Source organism: Rosa chinensis, chromosome 6 (assembly GCF_002994745.2).
Source record: "Rosa chinensis cultivar Old Blush chromosome 6, RchiOBHm-V2, whole genome shotgun sequence".
Classification (NCBI taxonomy): Eukaryota; Viridiplantae; Streptophyta; class Magnoliopsida; order Rosales; family Rosaceae; genus Rosa; species Rosa chinensis.
The window spans coordinates 6256937-6283583 of record NC_037093.1 but is presented as its reverse complement, the minus strand read 5'-3'; the positions used below and the strand labels follow the sequence as shown (position 1 = coordinate 6283583).

The 26647-nt window shown below is 44.1% G+C and overlaps 2 protein-coding genes and 1 pseudogene across 2 annotated transcripts; 1 reads left to right on the top strand and 2 right to left on the bottom strand.

Annotated features, from left to right (window-relative positions):
- Nucleotides 1-15554: 15554 nt before the first annotated feature.
- On the bottom strand, nucleotides 15555-17388 carry LOC121050195. Its single transcript, XM_040509568.1, has 5 exons — nucleotides 17084-17388; nucleotides 16932-16997; nucleotides 16727-16853; nucleotides 16491-16649; nucleotides 15555-16407 (listed from the first exon to the last, which is right to left on the bottom strand). The coding sequence occupies exons 1-5, from the start codon at nucleotides 17179-17181 to the stop codon at nucleotides 15763-15765; spliced, it is 1095 nt and encodes a 364-aa protein (XP_040365502.1). The 5' UTR covers nucleotides 17182-17388; the 3' UTR covers nucleotides 15555-15762.
- A 2120-nt stretch (nucleotides 17389-19508) lies between these two features.
- Nucleotides 19509-21235, bottom strand: LOC112170692 (annotated as a pseudogene).
- Nucleotides 21236-22933: 1698 nt separating this feature from the next.
- LOC112170691 lies at nucleotides 22934-26140 on the top strand. Its single transcript, XM_024308017.1, has 4 exons — nucleotides 22934-24126; nucleotides 24265-25036; nucleotides 25178-25716; nucleotides 25780-26140. Exons 1-4 carry the CDS (start codon nucleotides 22934-22936, stop codon nucleotides 26138-26140), a joined length of 2865 nt encoding a protein of 954 aa, XP_024163785.1.
- Nucleotides 26141-26647: the final 507 nt, after the last annotated feature.

Below are 26647 nucleotides of genomic sequence, written 5' to 3'. Positions count from 1 at the left end.
TGAATGACTAAACAGATGAGGAGGAGGAAGAAGAAGAAGAAAAAGAAGAAGAAGAAGAGGAGGAGAGAGAAATTGTGTAAAACAAAAAAAAAAATTGGGCTGCATTTGAGCAAAAAGACGTATTTGCCCTTTTTTTGGGCAAATGTGATTAGCACGTGACTTTTTTAACGTTCCCGTTTGAGAAATTTGACGGAAGTACCTCGTTGATAACAAAATATGAGTTCAGGTATCACATTGATACAATTGAGAGTCCGGGTATCAACTTGGCCGGTGCACAAGAGTTGAGGCACTGATGGTGCATTTTTCTCTTATAAATAATATACTATATTTTATCAAATCATAAACTGACATGTGGACAAAAGAGGAGAGGGGAATATAACTTTTACTTTAGCTATGCATAATTCTCTAGCTAAATATAGCTAGCCAATTTAGCTAAAGCTAAATTTAACTTAGCAATAGCTAGTCTGTTGGAGTTGAATTTTGATTTAAAAATGGTTATATATAGCTAAAATTTGAATTTAACTAGTCTGTTGGAGATACCCTTAGCAGCATAGTCGCCTCTCTCTTTGGTTTCTTTTAGATCTGGGATGAACAGGCATGCCTAAAGGATTTAGGCCACCACTGCAGAATTGCAAGAAAGAAAGCGAGGGGAGCGACGACAACGGTAAGGCCGCCACTGCTGCTGAGGAAGCTGAGGTTCAGAGGTCTTAAAATTTGAAGTAGAGCAATCAATTGACGCCGAAGTTGATGAGGCAGAGAGGTTTGGTTGAAGGTACCTCTCGATTAGCTCCAGGACTCCGAGTGCTCCACCATCGAGAATATAGAAAAGCCGAAGGGTTCTTCTTCTGCAATTCTTCAACAAGCAAATCATGGATAACATTAGCTTCCCTGATCCTCACAAGAAGTTTTGTTGGAAATCAAGGTAACCATCTATTTCTTCCATGGAAATAGCTTTGATTTTGGTATCTTTGTTGTTGTTTGGGTTTTTTTTTTATGTCATTGGGTTCTTCTGCATTTTTGCCCGCAACCTGTTTGATTTAATGCCTGAGAGAGTTTCTGCATTATCAGAACTAGTGTTATTAGCTAGAATTAGCTTGAATATTATAGACTCTATAAACATTTCCCCCACACTCTAATCCATTAATTTTATTTTTGTTCCACCATATGCAGGGTAAGGGTTCCATATCCATTCCAATGAGGGTGGCCAGATTTTAATGCTAGAGATACTTTTGCAATTATGGCTCCTGCTTTTGTTGCCATAATTGAGGTAAAAATTAGAGAGCTGATTCTTATTTAGTTTACTATGTCATGTAACCCAACTAATTATGTTTCAAAGACACAACTAATTCCAATTATGTTTCAGATTATACATACATACATACATATATATATATATATATATATATATATATTTTTAGGTTTGGACGACAGTAGTAACCACACACACACACCTTCATGTAGTGTATCCCAGCGTAGCTGGACTAATCACTGCACCGTAGACGCATGAATCTTGGTGTTTAATCAACCTAGGTCCCTCAAATCTGCTGGCCACAGGGTGGAGCTGGCACTGCACCAAAAATATTATCAGACAACGGCATAAAACCTTTGTGGGATTTGGAGACCCACCGTTGTAGACCGAGCCGTTGTCTGATGAAAATTCAGACAACGGTGGAACACAGTTGTCTGAGAAACAAACAGACAACGGGTATGTGTTAAACATGTTGTCTGATAACTCGGCAGATGGCTCGGTAGATGCCAAGCGCAGCTGCGCGGCAGGTGCGGCACTGCCTTCAGACAACAGTGCTTGTTTTCAAACTGTTGTATGTTAAGCTTGTCAGACAACAGACTTTTATTTTGTGTGTTGTCTGATTAACATTGAGACAACAAAGTTCAATTACTTCTGTTGTGTGAGTGTAGATTAGAAGACAGTGATTTGTTAAAAACCGATGTGTGATATTAATGATCGCAGTGTGATTTGTCTCCATTTTTGGCCATTCAGACAACGGGCAGTTATTATTATATCTATTTTGTTGTCTGATTATTTGAACATATCTCATTCCTGAATTAGATTGTGCATTTGATCCATTTACATACTAAATATAAACATTGCAAACCACTAATCATTGAACCCAACATTTTAAACAAGAAAAGCATTTAGTGCATGCCCATCTACTTGGGACATCAAAAAGCTGATACATATGTAACCACACAATGCAGCTGATACATATGTCCCCCTTTTTAATATGTAACCAACTATGCAGCTGATACATATTGTCCCCCCTTTTCAATATCCTGAGGAAGCTTGCGGAAAAATTCAACGGTGAGGTAACCACACTCCATATCAACTAGCTGCATAGTTGCTTCCTTGCTCTCTTCTTTCATCCTATCCAGTGATTCAAATCTTGCATTCCCAACTTCCACTCTTAAAGTGGGATACTGCTTTAATTCCTACACACCACAGGGAAAACATCCCATTAAAAATAATAGATTAAACAAATTTAGGATATAATGAATAACTAATAGCTATCCTCTTAGGTAAATTCAGTATATTATTCTGCATTTTAAATTCTATACACTACATTTCGATGACTTCGTGGACATGTTATGCACTCAGAATCTCATAATTCATGAACCACTGATTAATCTAAACCAGAGTAGAATTAGAAAAGCTAGGTAGATCTAATTACCAGATTCAGTGTGTAAGAAATTCCTGTACGATTTCAAAAAGACCAGCAATTTAGGATCAGCTGCAGTTGCATCCCACACTTGGAAACATATTAACAGTTAAACAATCTTAATATCAAAGCTGTACAAATGAAAAAAAAAAAAACAATAGAGAGAAGCATACATGAGCTATTTATCTTGCATATAGTCCAAGTATTGTGCCTATATTCCCCAATCAACATATAGTCCAAGATTGTATTGAAACCATTTGAATTAGTTACAGTACTACGTACTACCGTTTCATACCAAAACCCAAACCAAAAAATCAAACAGAAGTAAAAAACTTAAACTTCCTTTCTTGAGCAAATGAAACATAGGCAAATGAAGGTAAAAACAAACTAATAAAATCAAAATTGAATTCAAGTATCTAAATTTAATCGTGCCTAGATCAAGAATCTCAGGGAACTTGCATCAAACTGGAGCCAAACCCATCTTCTTGTGCACGCTATAACATATACTTCGCCTCTCTCCCATAAGAATTTTTTTTTATTTATAAAAAAAACAGCAAGAGACTTTGAAGCATAGTAAGTTCCCAAAATAAAAAAATATATATAAAAAAGAAGCAAGATTATAACAAGTCAAGTGGGAGTGTAAGTCATGAGAGTTGCTTCTTTTATACTATCAATTGCCATTCCAAGTTGAATATCAACACCCTACATTAGAAATTAGAAAGAATACGTAAGTTTAAAAAAATCAAAGTAAACAAGAAAGAGAGTAACCGTCATGAAATATCATAGATGAAAAAGTAGGGCCTGAAAAACAAAAGCCTTAAGAGTCCCATAACTTGTAGAGCTAGAGTTCAAGTACAAAACCAATTAAGCCACTGAAACGTTGAGTACAAACTTTAATACTTCATTAATAAGAAATCTTACCTTGTATCAAGTTATTGACGAATCACAATCTTGTAACTAACATGTTATATCTACAATTCAATACAGATTTGAATACTAACCAAGCAATCACATACCAAACACCAAAACTTAATTAGACTTGTATCAGACAAATTTCAGAAACTAAAGCACAAAAAACTTACTAGGCTGCCAGTGGGTTAGTAAAAAGGAGAATAAAGAGGACCATGCCGATTCTAGATAAAAAAAAAAAAAGGAAAAGGAAGAAATAGAGGCCAAAATTGGATAAGAGACTGAAACAGAGTCATGACCTGAAGCAGAGTCATGGCGGCAATTCTTCACTAACCTGCAAAGCAATCAAACATAAAAAATGAAAAGCTGGCATACAAACCAAGTTGAACAAACTCAATGCCAAAACCCTATGTATAAACTCCCAAAATTTTGAGATTCAACAATTGAAAAATTGAAAAACTAGTGAGAAAGCTGACCTCCACAAGGTCATTGAGGATATCAAATGCCAATGACATGGCCCTTTCGGGGAAAGGGATAGAATCTACATAGTCCATCAAACCAGCTCAAAAAAGCAGCAAAAACAAATAGCAATCCAATCTCAATGACTACAAGCACAGACCAAATTCTCTACCAAAACAAAATCAATAGCAGACCCTGTCCTACTCCTTCCAAAGCTTCCGAATACCTCTAAGCAACTGATGTAAATGAATATATTCATTGAACCCTATATTGTGCTGACTACATTGAACCCTAAATAAGAATTTGAAGGGTTAGGAAATTATATAACATCTATGAAAGCTACCTTTAGCATATCTTAGCTGCTGAGCATTACTTCCTTTTCCGACAAGAACATAAAAGGAAAAAAGAACCTCCTAGTCCTACAAACCATGCCTCTTTTGAAGGAAACAGGAAATGAAATACCTCCTGGCCATTATCCTCAATGGCGACTGGTGTCTGTCCTGTAGCTAGCAATCTTCACTCCAGCCACACTGAAATCAGATCTCTGAAAGGAAAAAAGAAAAAAAGAAAAAAAAACAACAACAACAACACCAATGTTATTTGACAAATAATGTATGTGTTTGGACCTGAATTTAGCTACTCTCGTGTACGATCATGTTGAGAAGAAATGGGACTGAGTTGGCACCCATTCAAGATAAATAGTTCGTGAAGTCATACGACCGAGGGAAAAGTGTCGGTCGGTCACCCAGCTTGGTTTGAGGTTTTAGGAACGGACGACCAAGGGAAAGGTGAAGTCATACGACCGAGGGAAAAGTGTCGGTCGGTCACCCAGCTTGGTTTGAGGTTTTAGGAACGGACGACCAAGGGAAAGGTGAAGTCATACAACCGAGGGAAAAGTGTCGGTTGGTTACCCAGCTTGATTTGAGGTTTTAGGAACGGACGACCAAGGGAAAAGTGAAGTCATACAACCGAGGGAAAAGTGTCGGTTGGTTACCCAGCTTGATTTGAGGTTTTAGGAACGGACGACCGAGGGAAATGTGAAGTCATACGACCAAGGAAAAAGTGTCGGTCGGTCACCCAGCTTGGTTTGAGGTTTTAGTAACGGATGACCCAAAAATCAACAAGTTGGACCATGCGGCCATATGTTTGGTTTAATCCAGGTTCAAAAGGGTCGTTACTCATGTGGGCCGAAATGAAAATTAATGTTCGGCCAAGTTTAGGCAATAATATCGGATGAAGAGTCTTCACAAGGAAGGAGTTCAAGTCAAACTATGCTCTTAATTGTGAAGATCTTGAATATCAGCAAAGTCAGAGTTTTACGAGACGAATCAATCCTAGAAGGAAGGAGAATCCTACTTCAATTCCACGTCTTGGAGGACAAGTTAGCTAGAGTTTTTGACTTGTATATATAGCACATTGTGAATCATTGTAAAGGGTCCTGCACCACACAAACAAATCAATATACAACTTTTACTCACAAACTTTTCTCTTGCTATTTCATAGGTACTTTACCTTCGATCCAACTTTCATAACTTGTTTTTATTCCTAGTTTCTTAGCTTCAATTCAGTACTTTACATTCAAGCATTTTACTTTCTTGTTCTTTATTTTATATGCACTTTACTTGTCGCACTTAGGAGTAGTTCGTAACATAGAATTATCATCCATTGATCTCTTTCGGCCAGTCCGGATTGGATTGATGCGATTCGCTGTTCACACACATATCATCTCACAACGTTTTGACAACCGAATCCAATTCACCTTCGTCTTTACCGTGATTTGCGAGTATCTTCACCCAATAGATCTCTCGCTTGTCACCCGAACTTTTGAGTTTACTCAAGAAGTGAGTGTGATAGAAGATCCCGGTCAGGATTGACGCCTAGCCGAAGTCCTTTCAATAGAGGCATCAGAACCTAAAGGCCGAGAGGGTTCCTTCCTCGGCCTACAATCATTTCAAAGAAGTCAGATCACGCACCATTCAAATCAGAAACCTCGTTTGGCCATTCGGTCGCGAGTTGGCACGCCCGCGCAATTTCAGAAGGACGATTCAACCACAAGTCCCTCGGCTCTCATTTCGGCCGAGACGATTTTGAGGCAAACATCTTTTGGCACGCCCAGTGGGACAAAAACACTAAGGCGTCATTTTTGGATGCACCCCAATCCATACTCAAAATACCGGGGAAATACTTGTCTTAAGTGTAACGAAGTCGGCCATACCTCGGCCGAGTGTCCGAAGCGAAAGTATACAAGAACAACCTCAGCCATGAGTAGTGGACCAGGGACGTCAGGTAGTGTGACACCATCACGTACGTCAACCCCGGTTACGTCTGCGGTCACGACTGGTCATGGAACTACGGCTGCAACTCAAGCCGTCCTAGGGGCTACCAACACCGCAACCATTGGAATGTCAAGTATGGCCATGATCGTACCAAGCATTCAGACCGAATCTACGTCTGTGACACCATTTGGATTGCCTTCCGGACAAATAGCTCTTTCACATCAGAACTCATCACAGTCTGGACAAAACCATTGGGGGATTTATCCAAACTTCAACCCTTCGGCCGAGGAGATAACTCGAATGATGGCCGACGAGTCCAGGAGGACTGTCCATGAGTTAAGGCTCTCAGTGGATGGTTTGGGTCGAGATTTGGCAGCAAGCATCAACAATAACACTAGTACCCAGATGGCAAATCTCAATAACACCCTGCTCCTCATCTACCAACAATTGATGGCTAACGGGAATAATGGAGCACACGAAAACATGGGACACCAGCATAACATGCAGGCTCAAATCCAACCCAACCAAGTCAACATGGCTGCTACGAACCAAATGAATATGCAACAGCAGCCAAGGATGCCAAATATGCAACAACAGCCAAGAATGATGTATCCGCCTTATGGCATGCCACCCGAAATGGGATTCGGCCAAGGATTTATTCCTCAGCCGAACCAAGTAAACAACAATGTGGCTCAAAATCATCAACAGAACAATCATCAAGGAGGAGGTCAAGACCGACCGGTTCGACTAAATGAGTTCCAAAATTTAGTTGAAGATCTTATGGGAGTCTTACCAAGACGGGTGGAGAGACCAAGTTATGCTAAATCGTATCCTGCATATATTGATACCATCCCATACCCAGCAGGATATCGCATTCCCTCATTCACATTGTTCTCTGGAGATGCATATCAATCCACTGTAGAACACATTGGCCGATTCACGGCCCAGTGCGGAGAGGCTAGCTCTGACGACAACAAGCTAAGGCTATTCGTCCACTCCCTCACAGGACCAGCCTTCACTTGGTTCATCAATCTCCCATCCAACTCAGTAAATAATTGGAGGGAAATGGAACGAGCTTTCCATGACCAATATTATCGAGCGCAACAAGAGATCAGGTTGGCTGACTTAGCCAAGATGTCGCAGATGAGTCATGAGACTGCACAAGAATACTTAAGCCGCTTCAAATTAGCTAGAGCACGATGCCGAGTAAGACTGCCCGAATCAGAGTTCGTAGATATGGCGGTAGCTGGTTTGAGCTTCAAATTCAGAGAACATTTTGAAGGTGTTACCTTCAATGATCTATTCGAGCTCGAGACAAGAATCGACCGGTATGATGCCATCTTAAGGGAGGAAGCTCAAAAGAGGGCAGCATCAAAGGGTACATATTACAAGAATCAGGCCGTTAATGTGGTCGACCAGTTTGGAGCGGACTTAAACGAAGACTCGGTTGAAGTGGATTCGGCCGAAGTGGTGATTAAGCAGCCCCGTGTGTGCAAAGCTTTGGAACGGGTTGACCCAAAGCAAACCAAACCACCACTAACCCAAAGCACAAACACGACAAAAACTAACGCACGCACTTACACTTTCAATATAGCTAAGGCCGATTTGATCTTTGATCAACTCTTGGCCGAGAAAATGATTCAACTTTCTTTCGGTCATATACTCCCCAAGGCCGAAGAGATCAAGGGGAAGACTTTTTGCAAGTATCATAATTCATGGAAGCATGCAACTAACAACTGTGTTATTTTTCGTGATATGATACAGGATCTCATTGACGCAGGAACCCTCAAGTTCCCTGAAAGTAAGCCAGCAATGAAGGTTGACACCAACCCATTTCCCGAAGCTCAAGTGAACATGGTATATGTCAGAGTCCCCAAGGATGGGGATGCTCCAAGCAAAACGGCAGATGCTAGCAAGACTACTGGTAGGCTCCAATCATCGGCCCAGCCAACGGCCGGAGGACTCACTATTAGGAGTATCAAGCTTGAGTCACCAAAAGTAGCTGTTTTATGCACTCGTTGCCAGGAAGAAGTCATGCTTAAAGGAGTTTTAAAACTCCAAAGGCCAGAGCAGGTTGGTAACAGGGGTTTTAAAATTTCTAATTCGGCTCCGAAAGCCGAGAGTGCACCAGCAGGAATTAAAATAAGGAATACTCCCGAAAAGATGCATTCCAGAGTAGAAACTCGGGGCAAAGGAATTATCTCGGTCGAAGTAGGTAAGGTCGAGGCTGACAAACAGAGATTCAGGTCTCAGGTTACCACAAAGCGACCATTGACCCCAGATGCATCGGACAAGTATGGTCCGCACAGTCCAAGGGGAAGTTCGAAGGGTGTGTTTCATCGTCTTGATAAACCGGACGGAAGATTCTCAGAAAGGGAGCCAGTTAGGCGGCGCCTAAACTTTGATCGGCCATTTTATGATGAAGAATATTACGGCCGAAACGAGAGGGACAAAAAGAGATATCATAGAGACGAGGGTTGTAGCCGTGATAGCTATGACCGTGATGGAAACCCCCGGCCACTAAGGACTTTCAAGCCTCCTTTGGTTTCTGATAACCGTTGGTATGGCCGTGTTTCAAGGGACCAGCCGATTGCCCCCATGACGAAAACACAATTGAGAAGACAGCAAAGGCAAGTGGCCGAGGCTAAGAAAGCCCGACTGAGCGAGACAACCAGAACTTCACCTCCGCGACCTGTTAAAAGGTCTGGATACGAAACGGCACCGAGAAGGTTTAGAACATACGTGAAAAAGAGCACTGATCCTCCTGTGGATAAATCCACTCAGGATACTGAAGACATGCAAATTGACTCAAGCGGGAAGGGGGTATTGAAGGTTCAGTTTAAAGAGGCCCCTCACCCAAAACCGTTGGTTGTAGTGGATAGGAATCGAGATCCACCCTTTACTGCGGAAGGACTCGTAACTATGCGAAACTATCATCTTTTGCATTCGGCCATTGATTGGTATGGTTTGACTAAGGAGGAACGCAAGCTTTTAAATGAGGTGCGTAGGGATCGCAACAGATGCGAAGAACTTTGGGCACCTGATGTGAGAAGAGGTGTGAGAGCCAAATATCAAGCTTATTTGGAAGATCAGGAAATAAAGGCTGATTATAATTCTCTTCCCATTTCAAAAGGCGACCTACAATATTTAAGGGAATACTTTAGTATACACTCGGCCGAAGAATTATTCGGCCTAACAATTGAGGAACAAAGACTTGCGTTCATATTTGAGGAACGTATGGAGAAGATGGATAGAGAAAGATGGGAAATTCTCCACGCACTGCGTTCGCCCTCGTCTTCATCAGGTACACCGGCATCGGGGGAAGAAGAAGAAGAAATTTCTGAGTCGAATGGTGATGAAGAGTCTTTCGTAAAACTTTACAAGGACCTGAACCCTCCCTTTTCAGCTAAGGGACTTAGGAGATTGAAGGAGTATCACCGAGAGAATTCTGCTCTTGCATTGTACGGACCAACAAACAAGGAGATGGATATGTTACATATGATCGCTGAATGCCCAAAGTCGGCGACCCTTTTGTTGGATTTGGATTCTAGCCTTGGTTTAAAGGTTGCTTACCAGGCTGTCCAAGAAGGTATAGAGCTTAAAGTTGGTAATGAGGAAATTCCAATATCAGATAGAGACCTGAAGTATTTGAAGAGGTTCCATAAGATCCAATCTGCGGTCGAGATGTATGGAATGACTACTCAGGAAAGAGAGCTGATGAAGCGTTTCGACCACCATGTCCGAGAAGAAGAAAATCGTCAGCAAGCCCAAGCGAACCAAGACTTGGCCAAATGGTTAGAAGACACTGACACAAATGATAAACAAGACCAGCATTTAGATGACTTGGATCTTGAAGTCGATGACCAGGGTGACAAGGGCATATTGGAGGACGATGAAGGCCTATTGGATGAGGATATGGGGGATTATGATGACATAGGGGACTATGAGGAACAGGTTGACTACGATGATGCCGATCAGGTTCCTGACGTCCCAGCCTCCAATCCACAGGTTGATAACACCATCAACACTTTGACCGAGACGAGTATACAAGCTTCGGCCAAGGAGGCCGAGGGAGCTACTATCCCAATATCTCAGGACATCAATGACTTTAGAGTGAATATGATTAGCGTTCGGTCAGCAACTATGATTGATTTCGACTTGATGCAGGAAGAGAGAAATTCGGCTGGTGTATATTTTTCTCGGCCGAGCGGGTCCATGATCCAAGTCAAAGATCCCATCCTCATTGATGCTTGTATAGGTGGATACCGATTTTTGAGGGTTTTAGTGGATGGCGGATCAGCTGTCAACATCCTTCCTTGCTCCATTATACGTCAACTCCACCTTGCCAGGTATGGCTTTGTTCCAACTGATATTTCTGTTTACGACTATACAGGGGAAGAGGCTGAAGTCAGAGGGGCGTTGCCATTGACGGTAACTGTAGGCAAGAAAAGCTCAACAACTTGTTTCTTCGTCATTCCCACTGATAATTCATGCACTGCCATACTGGGTCGTGATTGGATCCACCAGAATACTTGTATCCCGTCTTCAGTACACCAACTTCTTGTTTTGTGGAACGGGAATGAAGTCGAGGTCGTACGGTCAGCTCAGACCGCAGATAAAGGAGCAACAGCCGTTGATATGGTGTATGTGCTTCCATCCGAGTTTCAAGCTCAGCCGGGACAATTGAATGGAATGGAAGGGGATGTGCGAGAAGAAGTTGAATGCCAAGCTCCAGCACAGGACTTAGCCAAAGCCTACTTTCCAAAGCCAACACCAGCTATGTCTAAGCATATCAAGACATTGTATATCACGGCTCATTTCGAGGGATATCCGATCTCTAAAGTGTTGGTAGATGGTGGGGCAGCCGTGAATGTTATTCCTATTTCGATTGCCGAAAAATTGAAGAAGACCGAAAAAGATATTGTATCATCTGAGATCGCCATCCGAGATTTTTCAGGTGGTAGGAAGCAAACCAAGGGAATTCTACCCTTAGAGGTCACAGTAGGCAACAAGAGCATGATGACCGGTTTCTTTGTCATAGATTCCAGACCTTGTTATAATGCTATCCTTGGGAGAGATTGGATACATCAGAGTATGTGCATCCCATCGTCCATGCATCAGCTTCTGGTTTTCTGGAATGGGGACACCGTGGAAGTAGTGGAAGCTGACTCTCAACCATTGAAAGCTTCGGCCAATGCAATTGATGCCCAATACTACGAGGAGGAAATTGGGTGCTCAGAAATTCAGAGGGAGGATGGTACTGGCCGAATTACAAGGATAACCATGCGAAGAGCACTGGCCCTAGGCGCCGAGAGAGTCCACGAGGACTCGGAGCGGCCAGCATTGGCGGACCTATTTGATCCCATAATCCATGGATAGTGGCCTAGATAAGGAGACACCATTGGCCGCGGTTGAATCAACAATGAGGAAACTGCTGGCCCATTGGGCCGAAAACTCTCTTCAGAGTGATTCGGCCATGAATTTACTAGAATTTATCACAGAAGGAGCACCAGAAGATGAACTGAAGCTAGAAGACATCGGCCCTGCACCGGCTGAGTTGGAAGACGACCTTACTGAAACTCAAGACCCACTAGAAGACCTGAATTTAGGGACCACCGAGGAGCCTCGGATAGTCAGGATCAGCAAGCTCCTGCCACCCAAGTTGAAGGAAGACTTGAAGGCTCTGCTGACTGAGTTTCAAGATTGTTTTGCATGGAGTTACCATGAAATGCCTGGTTTAGATAGAAGTATAGTAGAACATAGGTTGCCTATACAGTCCCATTATAAGCCTTACAAGCAACCTCCTCGGCGATGTGTCGCCGAGGTTTTGCCTGAAATTAAAGAAGAAATGGAACGTTTATTAAAGGCCGGATTCATTCGAACGGCCAGGTATGTTGAATGGTTATCTAATATTGTGCCAGTAAGAAAAAAGAATGGAAAAATGCGCATATGTGTTGATTTTAGAAATCTAAACTTGGCCACACCCAAGGATGAGTACCCAATGCCCGTGGCAGACTTGCTCGTGGATGGTGCGGCCAAACATGAAATTCTTTCTTTCATGGACGGGCACGCTGGCTACAACCAAATTTTTATAGCTGAGGAGGATGTTCACAAAACGGCGTTCAGATGCCCAGGCGCAATAGGAACATTTGAGTGGCTAGTTATGCCATTTGGACTCAAAAACGCTGGAGCAACCTATCAAAGGGCCATGAATATGATCTTTCACGACCTAATTGGTCACACAGTCGAAGTATACATTGATGACATTGTGGTAAAGTCAGCCAAGAAACAAAATCATTTGGCCGACCTTCGACAGACATTCGTACGGATGCGAGCTCACCAACTAAAAATGAATCCTGACAAATGTCTTTTTGGAGTATCGACGGGTATGTTCCTTGGTTTTGTAGTTCATAAAAAAGGAATCGAAATCGACAAAAATAAGGCCAAAGCAATTATGGATGCACCTGCTCCTAGCACGAAGAAGGAACTCCAATCATTCCTGGGAAAAGTAAATTTTCTAAGGCGCTTCATCTCTAACTCGGCCGGCAAAATTCAGCCATTTTCTTCACTTTTGAGAATCAAGGCCGAAGATGAGTTTGTTTGGAAAACAGAACACCAAGCGGCATTCGACCTACTTAAGCAATACTTATCAAACCCACCCGTCTTGGTACCCCCAGTGCGTGGAAGGCCTTTGAAGTTATACATATCGGCATCGGATAACTCAATAGGAAGCCTACTAGCGCAAGATAACGAAAATGGCAAGGAATGTGCTGTTCATTACTTGAGTAGGATCCTCACCAATGTGGAAACTCGGTACACACCTATTGAGAGGCTTTGTCTTGCATTATTCTTTTCAGCCATCAGGCTTCGGCACTACATGTTACCCTCGGTCGTCCAAGTCATATCCAAGACCGATTTAGTAAAGTACATGCTGACTCGGCCCATCATACGAGGCCGGATTGGAAAATGGACCATGGCGTTGTCTGAGTTCACGTTTCAATATGTGTCTCAAAAGTCTGTCAAAGGTCAAGCATTGGCTGACTTTCTTGCTCATCACCCTTCGACCGAGTTTGAGGGAGCTGAGGAGGTTGATATTGGGATCATATATGTGGCTTCCATGACCAATAACCACTGGACCATGTATTTTGATGGGTCTAGTACTGAATTTTCCGCCGGAGCTGGTGTTGTCATTGAAACGCCTGAGGGATAAAAGTTCCAGTTCGCTTTCCAACTAGACTTTACATGCACAAACAATCAGGCAGAATATGAGGCTCTTTGTGTTGGTCTGGAGATTCTCCAAGAGATGGGAGCACGGCGAGTTCTGGTGTTCGGGGATTCTCAATTGGTCATTAACCAAATGAATAAGGAATTCAAATGCACAAGCTAGGGACTTTTATCCTATCATGCTTTAGCTGACCAGCTCGCCAACACGTTCGATCGAATCTCTTTCGCCCACCTCCTAAGGGGACAGAACATGGAGGCCAATGAGATGGCCCAATTAGCCTCAGGGTTACGGATCCCCGAAGGAGACGACTCCCGAGTCATCAAGATTGCCAAACGTACCCTCCCGGCTTTAGAAGAGAGAGGAGTCTCAGAAGATGTTTTTGTTATCGACATCGAGCCAGATGATTGGAGACTCCCCATTATCAAGTTCCACAGAAATCCTCAAGGTAATCATGACCGGAAGACTCGGTACTTGGCTGGACATTTCGTTATATACAAAGAAGCAGTGTACCGCAAAAGCTCCGATGATCTACTCCTTCTTTGTATAGGGGGGCAAGAAACTTTGGAAGTCATGAAAGATGTCCACGAGGGGATATGTGGTGCACATCAGGCCGGAATCAAAATGAGGTGGTTAATTCGAAGGCACGGCTTCTACTGGCCAACAATTTTAAAGGATTGCATTGAATTCGCAAAGAGCTGCAAGAAATGTCAAATTCATGCGCCTGTGCAAAGAGTTCCAGCCGACGTCCTCCATCCAATTGTTAAGCCATGGCCGTTTCGAGGTTGGGCCATGGATATTATAGGGAGTATTAGACCACCATCGTCAAAACAACACGTATGGATTTTGGTTGCCACTGATTATTTCACTAAATGGGTAGAGGCAAAACCATACGTTACTATTTCTAGTCAGACAGTAATCAAATTTGTGGAGGAAAACATTATACACAGGTTTGGGATACCTGAAACCATAACAGCTGACAGGGGTTCGGTTTTCATAGCCGAAGCAATGCATGAACTCACAGATAGTCTGGGTATCAAGTTGACTCACTCGACACCTTACTATGCCCAAGCAAATGGTCAAGCCGAAGCCAGTAACAAAGGCATTATAAATATACTCAAGAAGATGGTTCAAGAGAATCCCAGAGATTGGCACAATCTGCTATCAGAGACCTTGTGGGCTTTTCGAACGTCCAAACGTACAGCCACAGGGACAACGCCTTTTGCGCTAACATATGGGCATGATGCTATGTTACCTGTTGAAGTGAAATTGAAATCACTTAGATTCGCTGCTCAAAATGAAATGGTAGCTGACGACTACACTCAGGCGATGATTCAGGAACTTGAAGAACTTGACCAAGAATGAATGGACGCTTACAACCGAATGGAAGCACAGAAAAAGGCTGTGGCCCGTGCGTACAACAAACGAGTTAAGTCTAAATCATTTGCTGAGGAAGATTTAGTTTGGAAAGCCGTTTTGCCTATCGGAACTAAAGATAAACGTTTCGGAAAATGGTCGCCAAGGTGGGAAGGCCCGTTTATCATCGATCAAGTGTTAGGAAAAGGTGCATATCAACTGAAAGATCAAGATGGAGAGCTCCATGCAATGCCTATCAACGGGCAATTCCTCAAGAAATATTACCCCACTACCTGGGAGATGATGGAGCAAGAATTATAGTGTACCACCTAGGGAACACCGGCCGAGTATCAGACTTGTAAACTCGGCCACCTATGTTTTGTTGTATGTTTTTGCATAAACAACGTTTAAGTGGCTCTTGAAATCCATTCATTTACGATGTTGGAATTTACTTTTATTTTGTCGGTCAAAGTTAAACATGAAGTGTTGGCCGAATCAACCAAATTTGTATTGTCCAGAATCAAGTAATTCATTTGGCCGAGTTAAATATGTCGGCCGAATCAACTAAGGTAATTTTAGCCAAGGTGAATAGGAGGGTCAGCCAAGCTGAAGATGTTGGTTTAACCAAGCTCAAAATAAGGTGCAAAACAAAACAAGTATTAGAACCTGGTTGGCCGAGATATATGAAGTCAAAAGAGGTTAAATCCATTGACAAAATAGCGGCCGAATGATCAACCGGTCATAGAATGTGAGTCCTACATATAAGGTCAGTTAGACTTTACAAAATTAAGGCAACCGGTTGAGTTAGGGTCCTAGGACCATGTACAAAATATAAGGCCGAGATGAATACCAAATCCCACTATAACTACATGTCAGAGGGTAGAAGGGACCGAAGAACTTCCTTAACCTTTTCCAAGTCTTCCATACCTTGGTCGACCTTTCGCTTCAAGATGCATTTCTTCTTGTTGTATGACTTGACCGATGACAAAATCAAGCTATACCTAGTGAGATCTTGTTGAGGAACAATGGTTCGGATGGAGGCCGAAGTAATTTTGACTTGCTCTTCAGCTTCGACCAATTGTTTTTTCAAATCACGCACTTTTTGCCTTCCCTCGTCCAAAGAAGTCTTCAACTTATGAAGTTGGCCAAGATCGGTAGACTGGCGAATGTCTTTATACTCACTTATCAATTTCTCGCCGGTTTCAAACTCTTTTTGGGCTTCTAAGCAGGGAGAGAGACTAAAATTTGCACGGGACAAAAGGGCATGAACTTCATAAGCTTCCACTTGAGATAAATGGTTGGCTGAAATAAGTACTTCAACCGCCTCCTTGAAAGCAAGAAAACTAGCCTCGGTTACTGCTCTCGTATCACAACCCATAAATCGTCTGACAGATTCAAGTGCCGTCTTTGTTTCGTTTGTTTCAAGCTTTTCCTCCACCGGGCTCGCGTTGTTGTCTAGTGTATCGAGAAATTGAAGTAGCTCCAGACCAAGATCGCCTGTTGTTTGATCCTAAAAAAAAAAAAAAAAAAAAAAAACTAGATTGATTTAATTCAGCTAAGACGAACAAATCTTGAAGTTGTTGAGTCACTCACCACAGGCTCAGCCAACGATGGGGCGCAAACGATAGCTTGATCATTTCGAGGCATCCCTTCAGTAAGAGAGGAGGTAAGCATTCCGGACGTAGAAGGATTTGGTTCAGTTGGATTGACAAGAACCAACTCCAAGGTTGAACTGCTTTGAGTTCCTCGTACCTGCACAAACAGTAAAGGTTCAAGTTGTTTCTAGAATATGGGAGCGATGCATACCAAGCCGGATTGAAATATCTTACCGGGACAAGTGTTTGGTGGTTAAGCAATGCCTCTCGGCCAAGTACGCCGATGTCTTCCGCATCCTTAGCAAGGTTATGTGAGTTTGCGAGTGGTTGGTCGATATTATAGCTGATTATCACCCAAGTCCTGCAAAAGAAGAGAGTCAATAATCACGGACAAGCAAAAAAAAAAAAAAAATCAAAGAAGGGAATATGAGAAACTTACATCCATGTCAATTTCAACCATGTTGCTTTCAGGAGGATGCGAAGAGTGATCAATGCGGTCATCTCTCTACCAAGATAAAGAAAGTCATTTAGCCAGGCACAATTCATATAACCAAGACGAGAGAAACACACACCTTTAAATCATGAACCTACCTCGTGCTCAAAGTCTTCTGACTGTGCTTCATCAGGCGAACCTCCGCTGTCGGCCGAGCCTGTGTTATTATTTGAGGCATTACTAGTTTCGGCCACATCCTCAGCTCCAGACATGATGTGATTTTCAGCTAGAACATTTTGGCTATTATCCATATCACCCTCGAAAATTATGTCTTCACTAACCATAATGTCAGCCGGATTCGTGACCGAATTCTCCACCACGTCAGGTGACTTCTTTACCTTCTTGGTAGGCAGAGCTCTTCCCGACTTTGATTCTCGTTTCTTTGAGGTTTGCTCTGAAAGATACAAAATGTGTTGCATGGTTATACATACCATGAGCAGATGCATGGTTATACATACCAGCCTTTTTACTTTGGCTGATTGAGACCAAGTGTGAAAGAGCCTTCAATTTAGGCTACTTGGCCTGTTTGTCTCTCTTGTGGCCCCCGCCCCCCCCCCCCCCCAAAAAAAAACATCAAGGACGACAAGAAAGAAAGGATAACATTATGACCCTCCATATATATTTGATAATTATATTTATATACGTTCAAGCATGCACATGGCTATATATATATATACATATATAATTATGCTCATGACTAGAGGTCACGTGGTTATGCATATATATAGTTATATATGATTGTTTTGCATGGCCAAATATCTGCTCGTGATTATAACATATATACAATTGTATATTGATTTGCATGGCCAAGCATCTGCTCATGGTTGTACATATATATAATTATATATAATTGCTTTGACAACCATGACTAAATTCCAGCCTCTAGTACTGGCCGACCATGACCAAGTCTTTAAATTAGACATCTCGGCCCAGTTTTCCTCTTTGAATGTCTCGACCGAGTAGTATGCCTTGGCCGAGTAGTAGCTTCGACCGGGTAATAAGTCCTGACCCAAAATTGTTTTTCTTCTCCAAGACAACATGACCGAGGTGTCAAACCTGGGGAGTATTCGGCCAAGTCTTTCAAGTTTTTGCATGTCAAAGGCTGAGTTTTGAAGGTTCAAGTGGTACAACCAAGTCGAAGTATCACGACCGGGTATGTTTTGAGATATTCCATTTTTATTCAAGTCTCACCACCATTTGGCTTAAGAGCTAATGCTTATGAGACTCGGGGGGCAATGTTTGGACCTGAATTTAGCTACTCTCGTGTATGATCATGTTGAGAAGAAATGGGACTGAGTTGGCACCCATTCAAGATAAATAGTTCGTGAAGTCATACGACCGAGGGAAAAGTGTCGGTCGGTCACCCAGCTTGGTTTGAGGTTTTAGGAACGGACGACCAAGGGAAAGGTGAAGTCATACGACCGAGGGAAAAGTGCCGGTCGGTCACCCAGCTTGGTTTGAGGTTTTAGGAACGGACGACCAAGGGAAAGGTGAAGTCATACAACCGAGGGAAAAGTGTCGGTTGGTTACCCAGCTTGATTTGAGGTTTTAGGAACGGACGACCAAGGGAAAAGTGAAGTCATACAACCGAGGGAAAAGTGTCGGTTGGTTACCCAGCTTGATTTGAGGTTTTAGGAACGGACGACCGAGGGAAATGTGAAGTCATACGACCAAGGAAAAAGTGTCGGTCGGTCACCCAGCTTGGTTTGAGGTTTTAGTAACGGATGACCCAAAAATCAACAAGTTGGACCATGCGGCCATATGTTTGGTTTAATCCAGGTTCAAAAGGGTCGTTACTCATGTGGGCCGAAATGAAAATTAATGTTCGGCCAAGTTTAGGCAATAATATCGGATGAAGAGTCTTCACAAGGAAGGAGTTCAAGTCAAACTATGCTCTTAATTGTGAAGATCTTGAATATCAGCAAAGTCAGAGTTTTACGAGACGAATCAATCCTAGAAGGAAGGAGAATCCTACTTCAATTCCACGTCTGGGAGGACAAGTTAGCTAGGGTTTTTGACTTGTATATATAGCACATTGTGAATCATTGTAAAGGGTCCTGCACCACACAAACAAATCAATATACAACTTTTACTCACAAACTTTTCTCTTGCTATTTCATAGGTACTTTACCTTCGATCCAACTTTCATAACTTGTTTTTATTCCTAGTTTCTTAGCTTCAATTCAGTACTTTACATTCAAGCATTTTACTTTCTTGTTCTTTATTTTATATGCACTTTACTTGTCGCACTTAGGAGTAGTTCGTAACATAGAATTATCATCCATTGATCTCTTTCGGCCAGTCCAGATTGGATTGATGCGATTCGCTGTTCACACACATATCATCTCACAACGTTTTGACAACCGAATCCAATTCACCTTCGTCTTTACCGTGATTTGCGAGTATCTTCACCCAATAGATCTCTCGCTTGTCACCCGAACTTTTGAGTTTACTCAAGAAGTGAGTGTGATAGAAGATCCCGGTCAGGATTGACGCCTAGCCGAAGTCCTTTCAACAGAGGCATCAGAACCTAAAGGCCGAGAGGGTTCCTTCCTCGGCCTACAATCATTTGAAAGAAGTCAGATCACGCACCATTCAAATCAGAAACCTCGTTTGGCCATTCGGCCGCGAGTTGGCACGCTCGCGCAATTTCAGAAGGACGATTCAACCACAAGTCCCTCGGCTCTCATTTCGGCCGAGACGATTTTGAGGCAAACAGTATGGACTTCACAGTATTGATACTAAAAATTCATCAGGAAAAAACGTGTTGATAGTAATAGTTATTTTCACAGTACCCCTGTTTAGGCACATGGAAAATGGTCATGCTTGACAGCATCAAGTCCTACCTCAGAATCAAACTCTTCCAGTGAACTTTTCTTTTGAGACTCTTTATTTCCAGAGTCCATCTTCTACAAACCAGTGCAAAACCAACAAACTACATCACAGATACATACACAATAAACACTTGATCTTTTGATAAGGAAAAAAGAAGTCACATCATCACTACTAAGGCAAAACTGGAGACATCTTGGTCAACCTGAATATATGTAGGAGCTGCTGCAGTTCAGAATCCCCAGGGAAGAGTGCTTGCTTTGTGACAAGTTCAGCTACAAGTCCGAATAGAACATACTATTAAAACCAATAGGGAAAATGTAGAATAAAAGACCAAACATTAATGCGTAAAAAATAGATCTGTACCAAATATGCAGCCAACAGACCAAATATCCACTGTAGTTGAGTAATGTGTAGGTCCCAGAAGGACTTCTGGTGCCCTATACCAAAGGGTCAATATCTGCAAGCACCAGTAATTTCAAAGATGAATAAGAATGCACTACTACCTCACTACTGGGTACATCACATGAGTATACTTCTTGATGAGCAATTGAAGAAAATGAGAAAGCATGCACTACCTCATGAGATCCGCAATCTTAAGGATGAAGAGGGCAGAGTAAATGCTCGAGCTAGTCAAAGATCCGTAATCTTAAGGATCCTACTCTTGCGGTCCATCAGGAGATTATAAGGCTTAAGATCCCTGCAAATCACGGTAAAGGAGAGTGAGCCAACTAGTCTGATACTACTTTCTCAAAAAACCAAAGTGAAATTAGAGCAAACAAATTGACGAAAGCTTTACCTGTGTAAGATTCCATGACCATGGCAGAAGGCAACACCTTTGCAGAGTTAGTACATCAAACTCTGCATCATCACATACTTTCAAGGTATTAGTAGATGTATTGAATTCAGACCTTAACGACGGGAGCAGGAATCATTTCTTCACATCAGTCTCCATGTACTCAAAACGAAGTAGAGCACAGTCTTGCCTTCCTTATTCATGCCTTGCGTCACATCCATCAACCTATCCGTTTTGAAATCAAATCAATCAATTAAAAAACGCAACAAATCCCAACCAGAACCGAAAATTGCAACTCCATACAAAATCAATTCTCAAATCCCTAACCCTAAGCGCCAATTTGAAACCCTAATTTTGCAGAAATCGAAATGAAAGACTAGGGTAGGGGGTACCTGATGACGTGTGGGTCTCGGGAGAGCATGAGCAAAATGGAGACCTCGCGAAGAGTGGTGGAAGGGACGCCTTCTTCGTCCTCGTGGAGGCGAGTCGTTTTTAGGGCGACGATCTTGCCAGTCGCCTTCTCTCTGGCTCTGTAAACCTTGCCATAGGTCCCTTCTCCGACCTTCTCCAGTTTCTCGAACGCGTACATCGCCGACACTGCGATCGTCACTGCCTTCTCCATTCTCTCTCTTTGGAGAGAATCAGCTTTGGAGCTGGACAGTTGCTGTACATACTGGGTAAGTCTCACCAAGTTTGGCACTATCGGCTGGGCCCCATCGGTACTCTCAGGTACTATGCCATGGGCCGGGTTCACGACCCACCATGGCCGGGCCCCTATGGGATGCTACCCCGGGCACCCAGGGCCAGGGACAAGGCCAGCACAGCATCTATTTACACAACAAGAGGGCTGATATGGCATCAGAAGAACAACCTGTGTCCCACATCGAAGCTAGGGGAGACTCCTTTCCCTTGCTCGAGTATAAAGACATTAGCACAACCACCTTCTATGGGTAATAACTCATTTGCTTACTATTTACTTGGTACACATCTATTAGTTTCTCACTCAGGCATCGGAGAGGTGTAAACCGTCCGGTACGGTTTACCCCTCTAACATTGTGTTCTTATACAGGAGTTACGAGTTGGATCGGTACCCCAGGCGGTATAGCATTCTGTGTGAGGTACCCGGAGAAAGCCACCAGAAACATTGGCGCGCCAGATAGGGGCGAATCATGAATGAGCCAGAAGTGGCAGATGAGGGTAGAAGTGTCGCCCGAGCAGTGATATGCTCTCCGGGAACTTCGTCAGCAGAAGCGCCCAGTGTATCAGGAGAAATGCATGGTCTCGGATCCTTGGACCCGATGGTCCCGGACCGAGTGACTCCGGTATCGGAGTTGGAGTCTATGCGAGCTGAGATCGCAGCCTTGAGGGAACAATCCAGGATCGATCGGGAACAACAGAGTACCGATAGGGAAACAAACCGCCTTGCGCAACAGAGAATTCAGGATTTGGAAGATGAAAACACAGCGCTGGCCCGAGCCCTGGACAGGAGGCACCAGCACAACGAGGCACTCACCCAGGCCCTGGCTAGGGCATCCTAGTTAGCAACAGGCGCGACCACCGCCCCGATAACCGGAGACCCCAACAACGCCCCAGCACCTTCTACGGAGGGCGGTCAACGGATAATCCAGATACCGGTAGACTTATTCCCGGAAAACTTGAGGCATCTGCCACCACCACCGTTACCACAGCCAGTTCACAATATCCCACCGGTAATCGATGCAAACACGGCATTACTTGTGCAAATGAGCAACTCTTAGCACGCCCTGCAGGCAAGGGTACAGGCCACAGAAAATAGAGACACCTGGAGAGCTATGACCACTTAAGAGGACCGCCCGGGTCCTTTCACCCAACAGGTTAGAGGAGCCATTTGAGCAAATACATCGAAACCACTGAAGATCGACTATACGGGAGTTGGAGACCCCTACCAGCATCTACAGGCTTTTCGATCGCAAACCAGTGCCAAGGGATATACGGATGAAATGTGTTGTAATATGTTCCAGGAGACCTTGTCAAGAGAGGCTTTGAGTTGTTCTACGAACTGCCGGTCGGTTCTGTAGGGAATTTTAAGGAGTTAGCTGACAAGTTTGTAGCTCGATTCATCTTACGCACTGATGGGATACACACACCGAAGGGCCTGTTAAAGGTCTAGCAGGGAGAAGATGAAACTCTGAAGTCTTTTGTAAATCGATGGCAGGCGGCTACTGCTAAGTGCCGGGACCTTAATAAGGAACTGGCTGAGCTGGCTTTCAGGAGGGGCTTAAGGTAAGGAGAATTTCTCTACAGGATCAACCATAATCCTCCAGCTAACTACGACGAGCTGATGGCCACTGCCATCAGACATGCCCAGGCCGAATTCGAAACGTACGAGGACACCCCCAGACCAGAGCTAAGATTTTCCACACCGGCCTCGACGGTCAGGGATGAGCCACAAAAGAGGGAGTGGGTCCATAGTCACGACAGATCACCCCATACCTCGAACAAAAGAAGCAAAGAGTCCTCGTCCAGGTCTAACAGTTACGGGACCACTCAACCTCACCGGGATCCGAGGGTACAGCAGGCCCCGCAGACACCACCACCACCCCGGTATGAGGTGTTCACAATCCTCAACGCTTCATACGAGACTATTTGGAACGAAAATAAGGATGAAATACTGGGGCCACCCCCAAGGAAGTTCCTGAAGAGTAAACTTACCCAGCAGGACACCGGAAAATTCTGCACTTATCATGAGGATGTCGAACACAATACCAATCTTTGTGTTGCTTTGAAAAATACAATCGAGTCCCTCATCCAGAGGGGCAAGCTTCAACGATACCTACATGCTAAGGAGATAGGAGCTATAGACGTGTATGGCCAGATCTTCACGATCCATGGTGGGGGCCCGAAAGAGTTTCCTCCCCAAAGGAAGAAACGAAATTCTAGTTTCGGCCGTCCGAAAGTTTTCAACTTCCACAAGGCCCCGCAGCAAGACGGTGGCACCGGATGGACATCGGTGACATTCCTGCAGGAGGAGGAGGCCGATCTGAAGATGCCCCATGATGATCCCTTCCTAATCACGCTCCAAATGGACCATTATATAATGTCCCGGGTGCTAGTGGACACCGGGGCCCCAGTTAGAGTATTATTTCGCGATGCATACAAAGCTTTGAACAGAGGAAGAGCCAAGTTGTCACAAGATAATGAGCCCCTCATTAGTTTTTCAGGAGATATCGTCCAACCACTCGGATCAGATTACCTATCGATCACGGTAGGCGAAAGTCTGAACTGTTCAACCATCAAAACAGAGTTCATCATAGTGGACTGCGTCTCATCCTACAATGCTATCCTGGGTCGACCGGCACTCTGGCGTCTGAAAACCTTCATTGCAGGTCACATGCTCATGATGAAAGTGCCAACCCCGGCCGGCATTACTACCATCCGGGGTGATCAGGCCGCTGCGAGGAAATGCTATTCTTTGACTGTATCTCGCGGTAGGGGAAAGTCTGAGATGTTGCACGTAGCTACTAACCCGGAAAGGTGAGAGTAACCCAGAGATGATACCGATTCCAACGAAGAACGGCCCGGTGCCGTAGAAGACATTGAAGAGGTGGTGCTATCAGAGCAGTTCCCAGACAGGACTGTTAAGATCGGTACTAGGCTGTCTCCGGTTGTCAGGGAAGGGTTGATCTCGTTTCTCCGCTCTAACACATCTGCATTCGCCTGGTCATATGAGGACATGCCCGGTATACCGACAAAGATAGCCACGCACAATCTTAGTATTGTTCCTTACTCGACACCGGTAAGACAAAAACGAAGGGCCTTCACGCACTATAAGTACCGGGCTATCCAGGTTGAAGTAAAGAAGTTGATGGCCATCAACTTTGTCAGGGAAGTAACATACCCCCGGTGGTTAGCCAACGTGGTCATGGTACCAAAGAAATCTCCGGGATCATGGCGCATGTGTGTGGACTACACAAACCTCAACCGAGCGTGCCCTAAAGATAGCTTCATGCTCCCGCGAATTGACCAATTAATCGAGTCCACTGTTGGGTACCGGTTACTCAGTTTCATGGATGCGTTCAGTGGATACAACCAAATTCGAATGAATCCGGCAGACGAGGAGCACACAACCTTTACCACAGACAAAGGACTCTATTGCTACCAAGTCATGCCTTTTGGGTTAAAGAATGCAGGTGCCACTTATCAGCGACTTGTCAACTCCATGTTTGAGGAAGTTATCGATACTATCATGGAGGTATACGTGGATGACATGCAAGTAAAAAGTCTAACTCCGGACGATCACGTAACCAACTTATCAATCGTCTTCACCATCATATTGCGCAATGGTATGCGGCTTAACCCACAGACGTGCATCTTCGGGGTCAAGGTAGGAAAGTTTCTTGGGTACATCATTAGCCACAGGGGAATTGAGGCCAATCCAGAGAAGGTACAGGCTATATTAGACATGGTGTCCCCAACCTACTGAAACGAGGTCTAATCTCTTACAGGCAAGGTGGCCGCCCGGTCAAGATTCATCTCCAGGCTGACGGACAAGTGCACTCCTTTCTTCAAATTGCTAAAAACCCAGCACGTCGAGGTAATAGCCTGGACAGCGGAGCACGAGGCTGCTTTTCTTGGCTTGAAGGCATACCTGTCAGAGGTACCTCTACTCTACAAACCTGTTCCAGGAGAAATGCTCTACATATACCTGGCGGCATCATCAACAGCTGTGAGCTCAGTTCTTATTAGGAAGGACTCCGATTGCGAGTACCCAGTGTACTACGCTGGAAAAGGATACACTGGTGCAGAATCCAGGTACCCGGACATTGAAAAAGTGGCACTGGCCTTCCTGGTATCAGCCTGGAAGCTTAGACATTACTTCCAGGCATACTCAATCACCGTTTTCACTAATCACCCATTGAGGCAGGTTTTGCAGAAACCAGAGACATCGGGCAGGTTAATTAAGTGGGCCATCGAGCTGGGGGAGTTCGATATCAAGTACCATCCCCGGACAGCTATTAAGGGCCAGGCAGCGGCAGATTTTATTTCCGAGTCAATTCCCTTCCATAACCCACCCCTGGAATCACCTGAACCACTAGCCCCAGATCCACCTCCGCCAAGCACTTGGTGATTATACGTTGATGGCGCGTCCAACAAGAAAACCAGTGGAGCTGGTATCCTGCTAATTAGCCCAGACGATCAAGTCTACGAGTACGCCCTCAAATTTGCCTTCAAGGCATCCAACAATGCCGCAGAGTACGAGGCACTCATAGCAGGTCTGCAGATCGCCCGGGAACTATGGGTGCAGCACCTTGGTATCATCAGTGATTCTCAGTTAGTCGTAAACCAGGTCAGCGGTAACTTCGAGGCAAAGGAGCCCCACATGTCCTCTTACAAGGCCTTAGCCCGGGCATTAGTTCAGAGATTTACCTCCTACAGTTTTACCCAAATACCGAGGGCAGAAAACGACAAGGCAGACGCCCTTGCAAAGCTTGCATCAACTTCTCCAAGTCCTACATATGGGGCCACTAAGGTCGAAATACTCAAATGACCTAGCACTTCTAAAACGGTGTCAGAAATATTTGCGGTAGATCACACAGCTTCATGGATGGACCCACTTTTGAAATACATGGTCGACGGCCTAGCACCGGACGATAAGGTCGAGGCCAGAAGACTACAGTTAAGATCAGCTCGATACACGATCATGAATGGCAAATTATACAGGAGAGGCCATTGCTTTCCCAATCTAAAGTGTGTAACACCGGAGGAAGGTCACAAAATAATGAAGGACATACACGCTGGTGTATGCGGTAACCATGCCGGAGCCCGATCTCTTGCACATAAGACCCTAAGGGCAGGATATTTCTGGCCAACCACGTCGACCATAGCCCAAACAATATCCAGTTCTTGCCACAAGTGCCAAATGTATGCAAATATCCCAAGGGCACCGCCCATTGCCCTCTCCATCCTCCTGGCACCATGGCCGTTCTGTCAGTGGGGTTTAGACTTGATTGGTAAACTTCCCACAACAGTGGGACAGTTCAAATACGCCATTGTC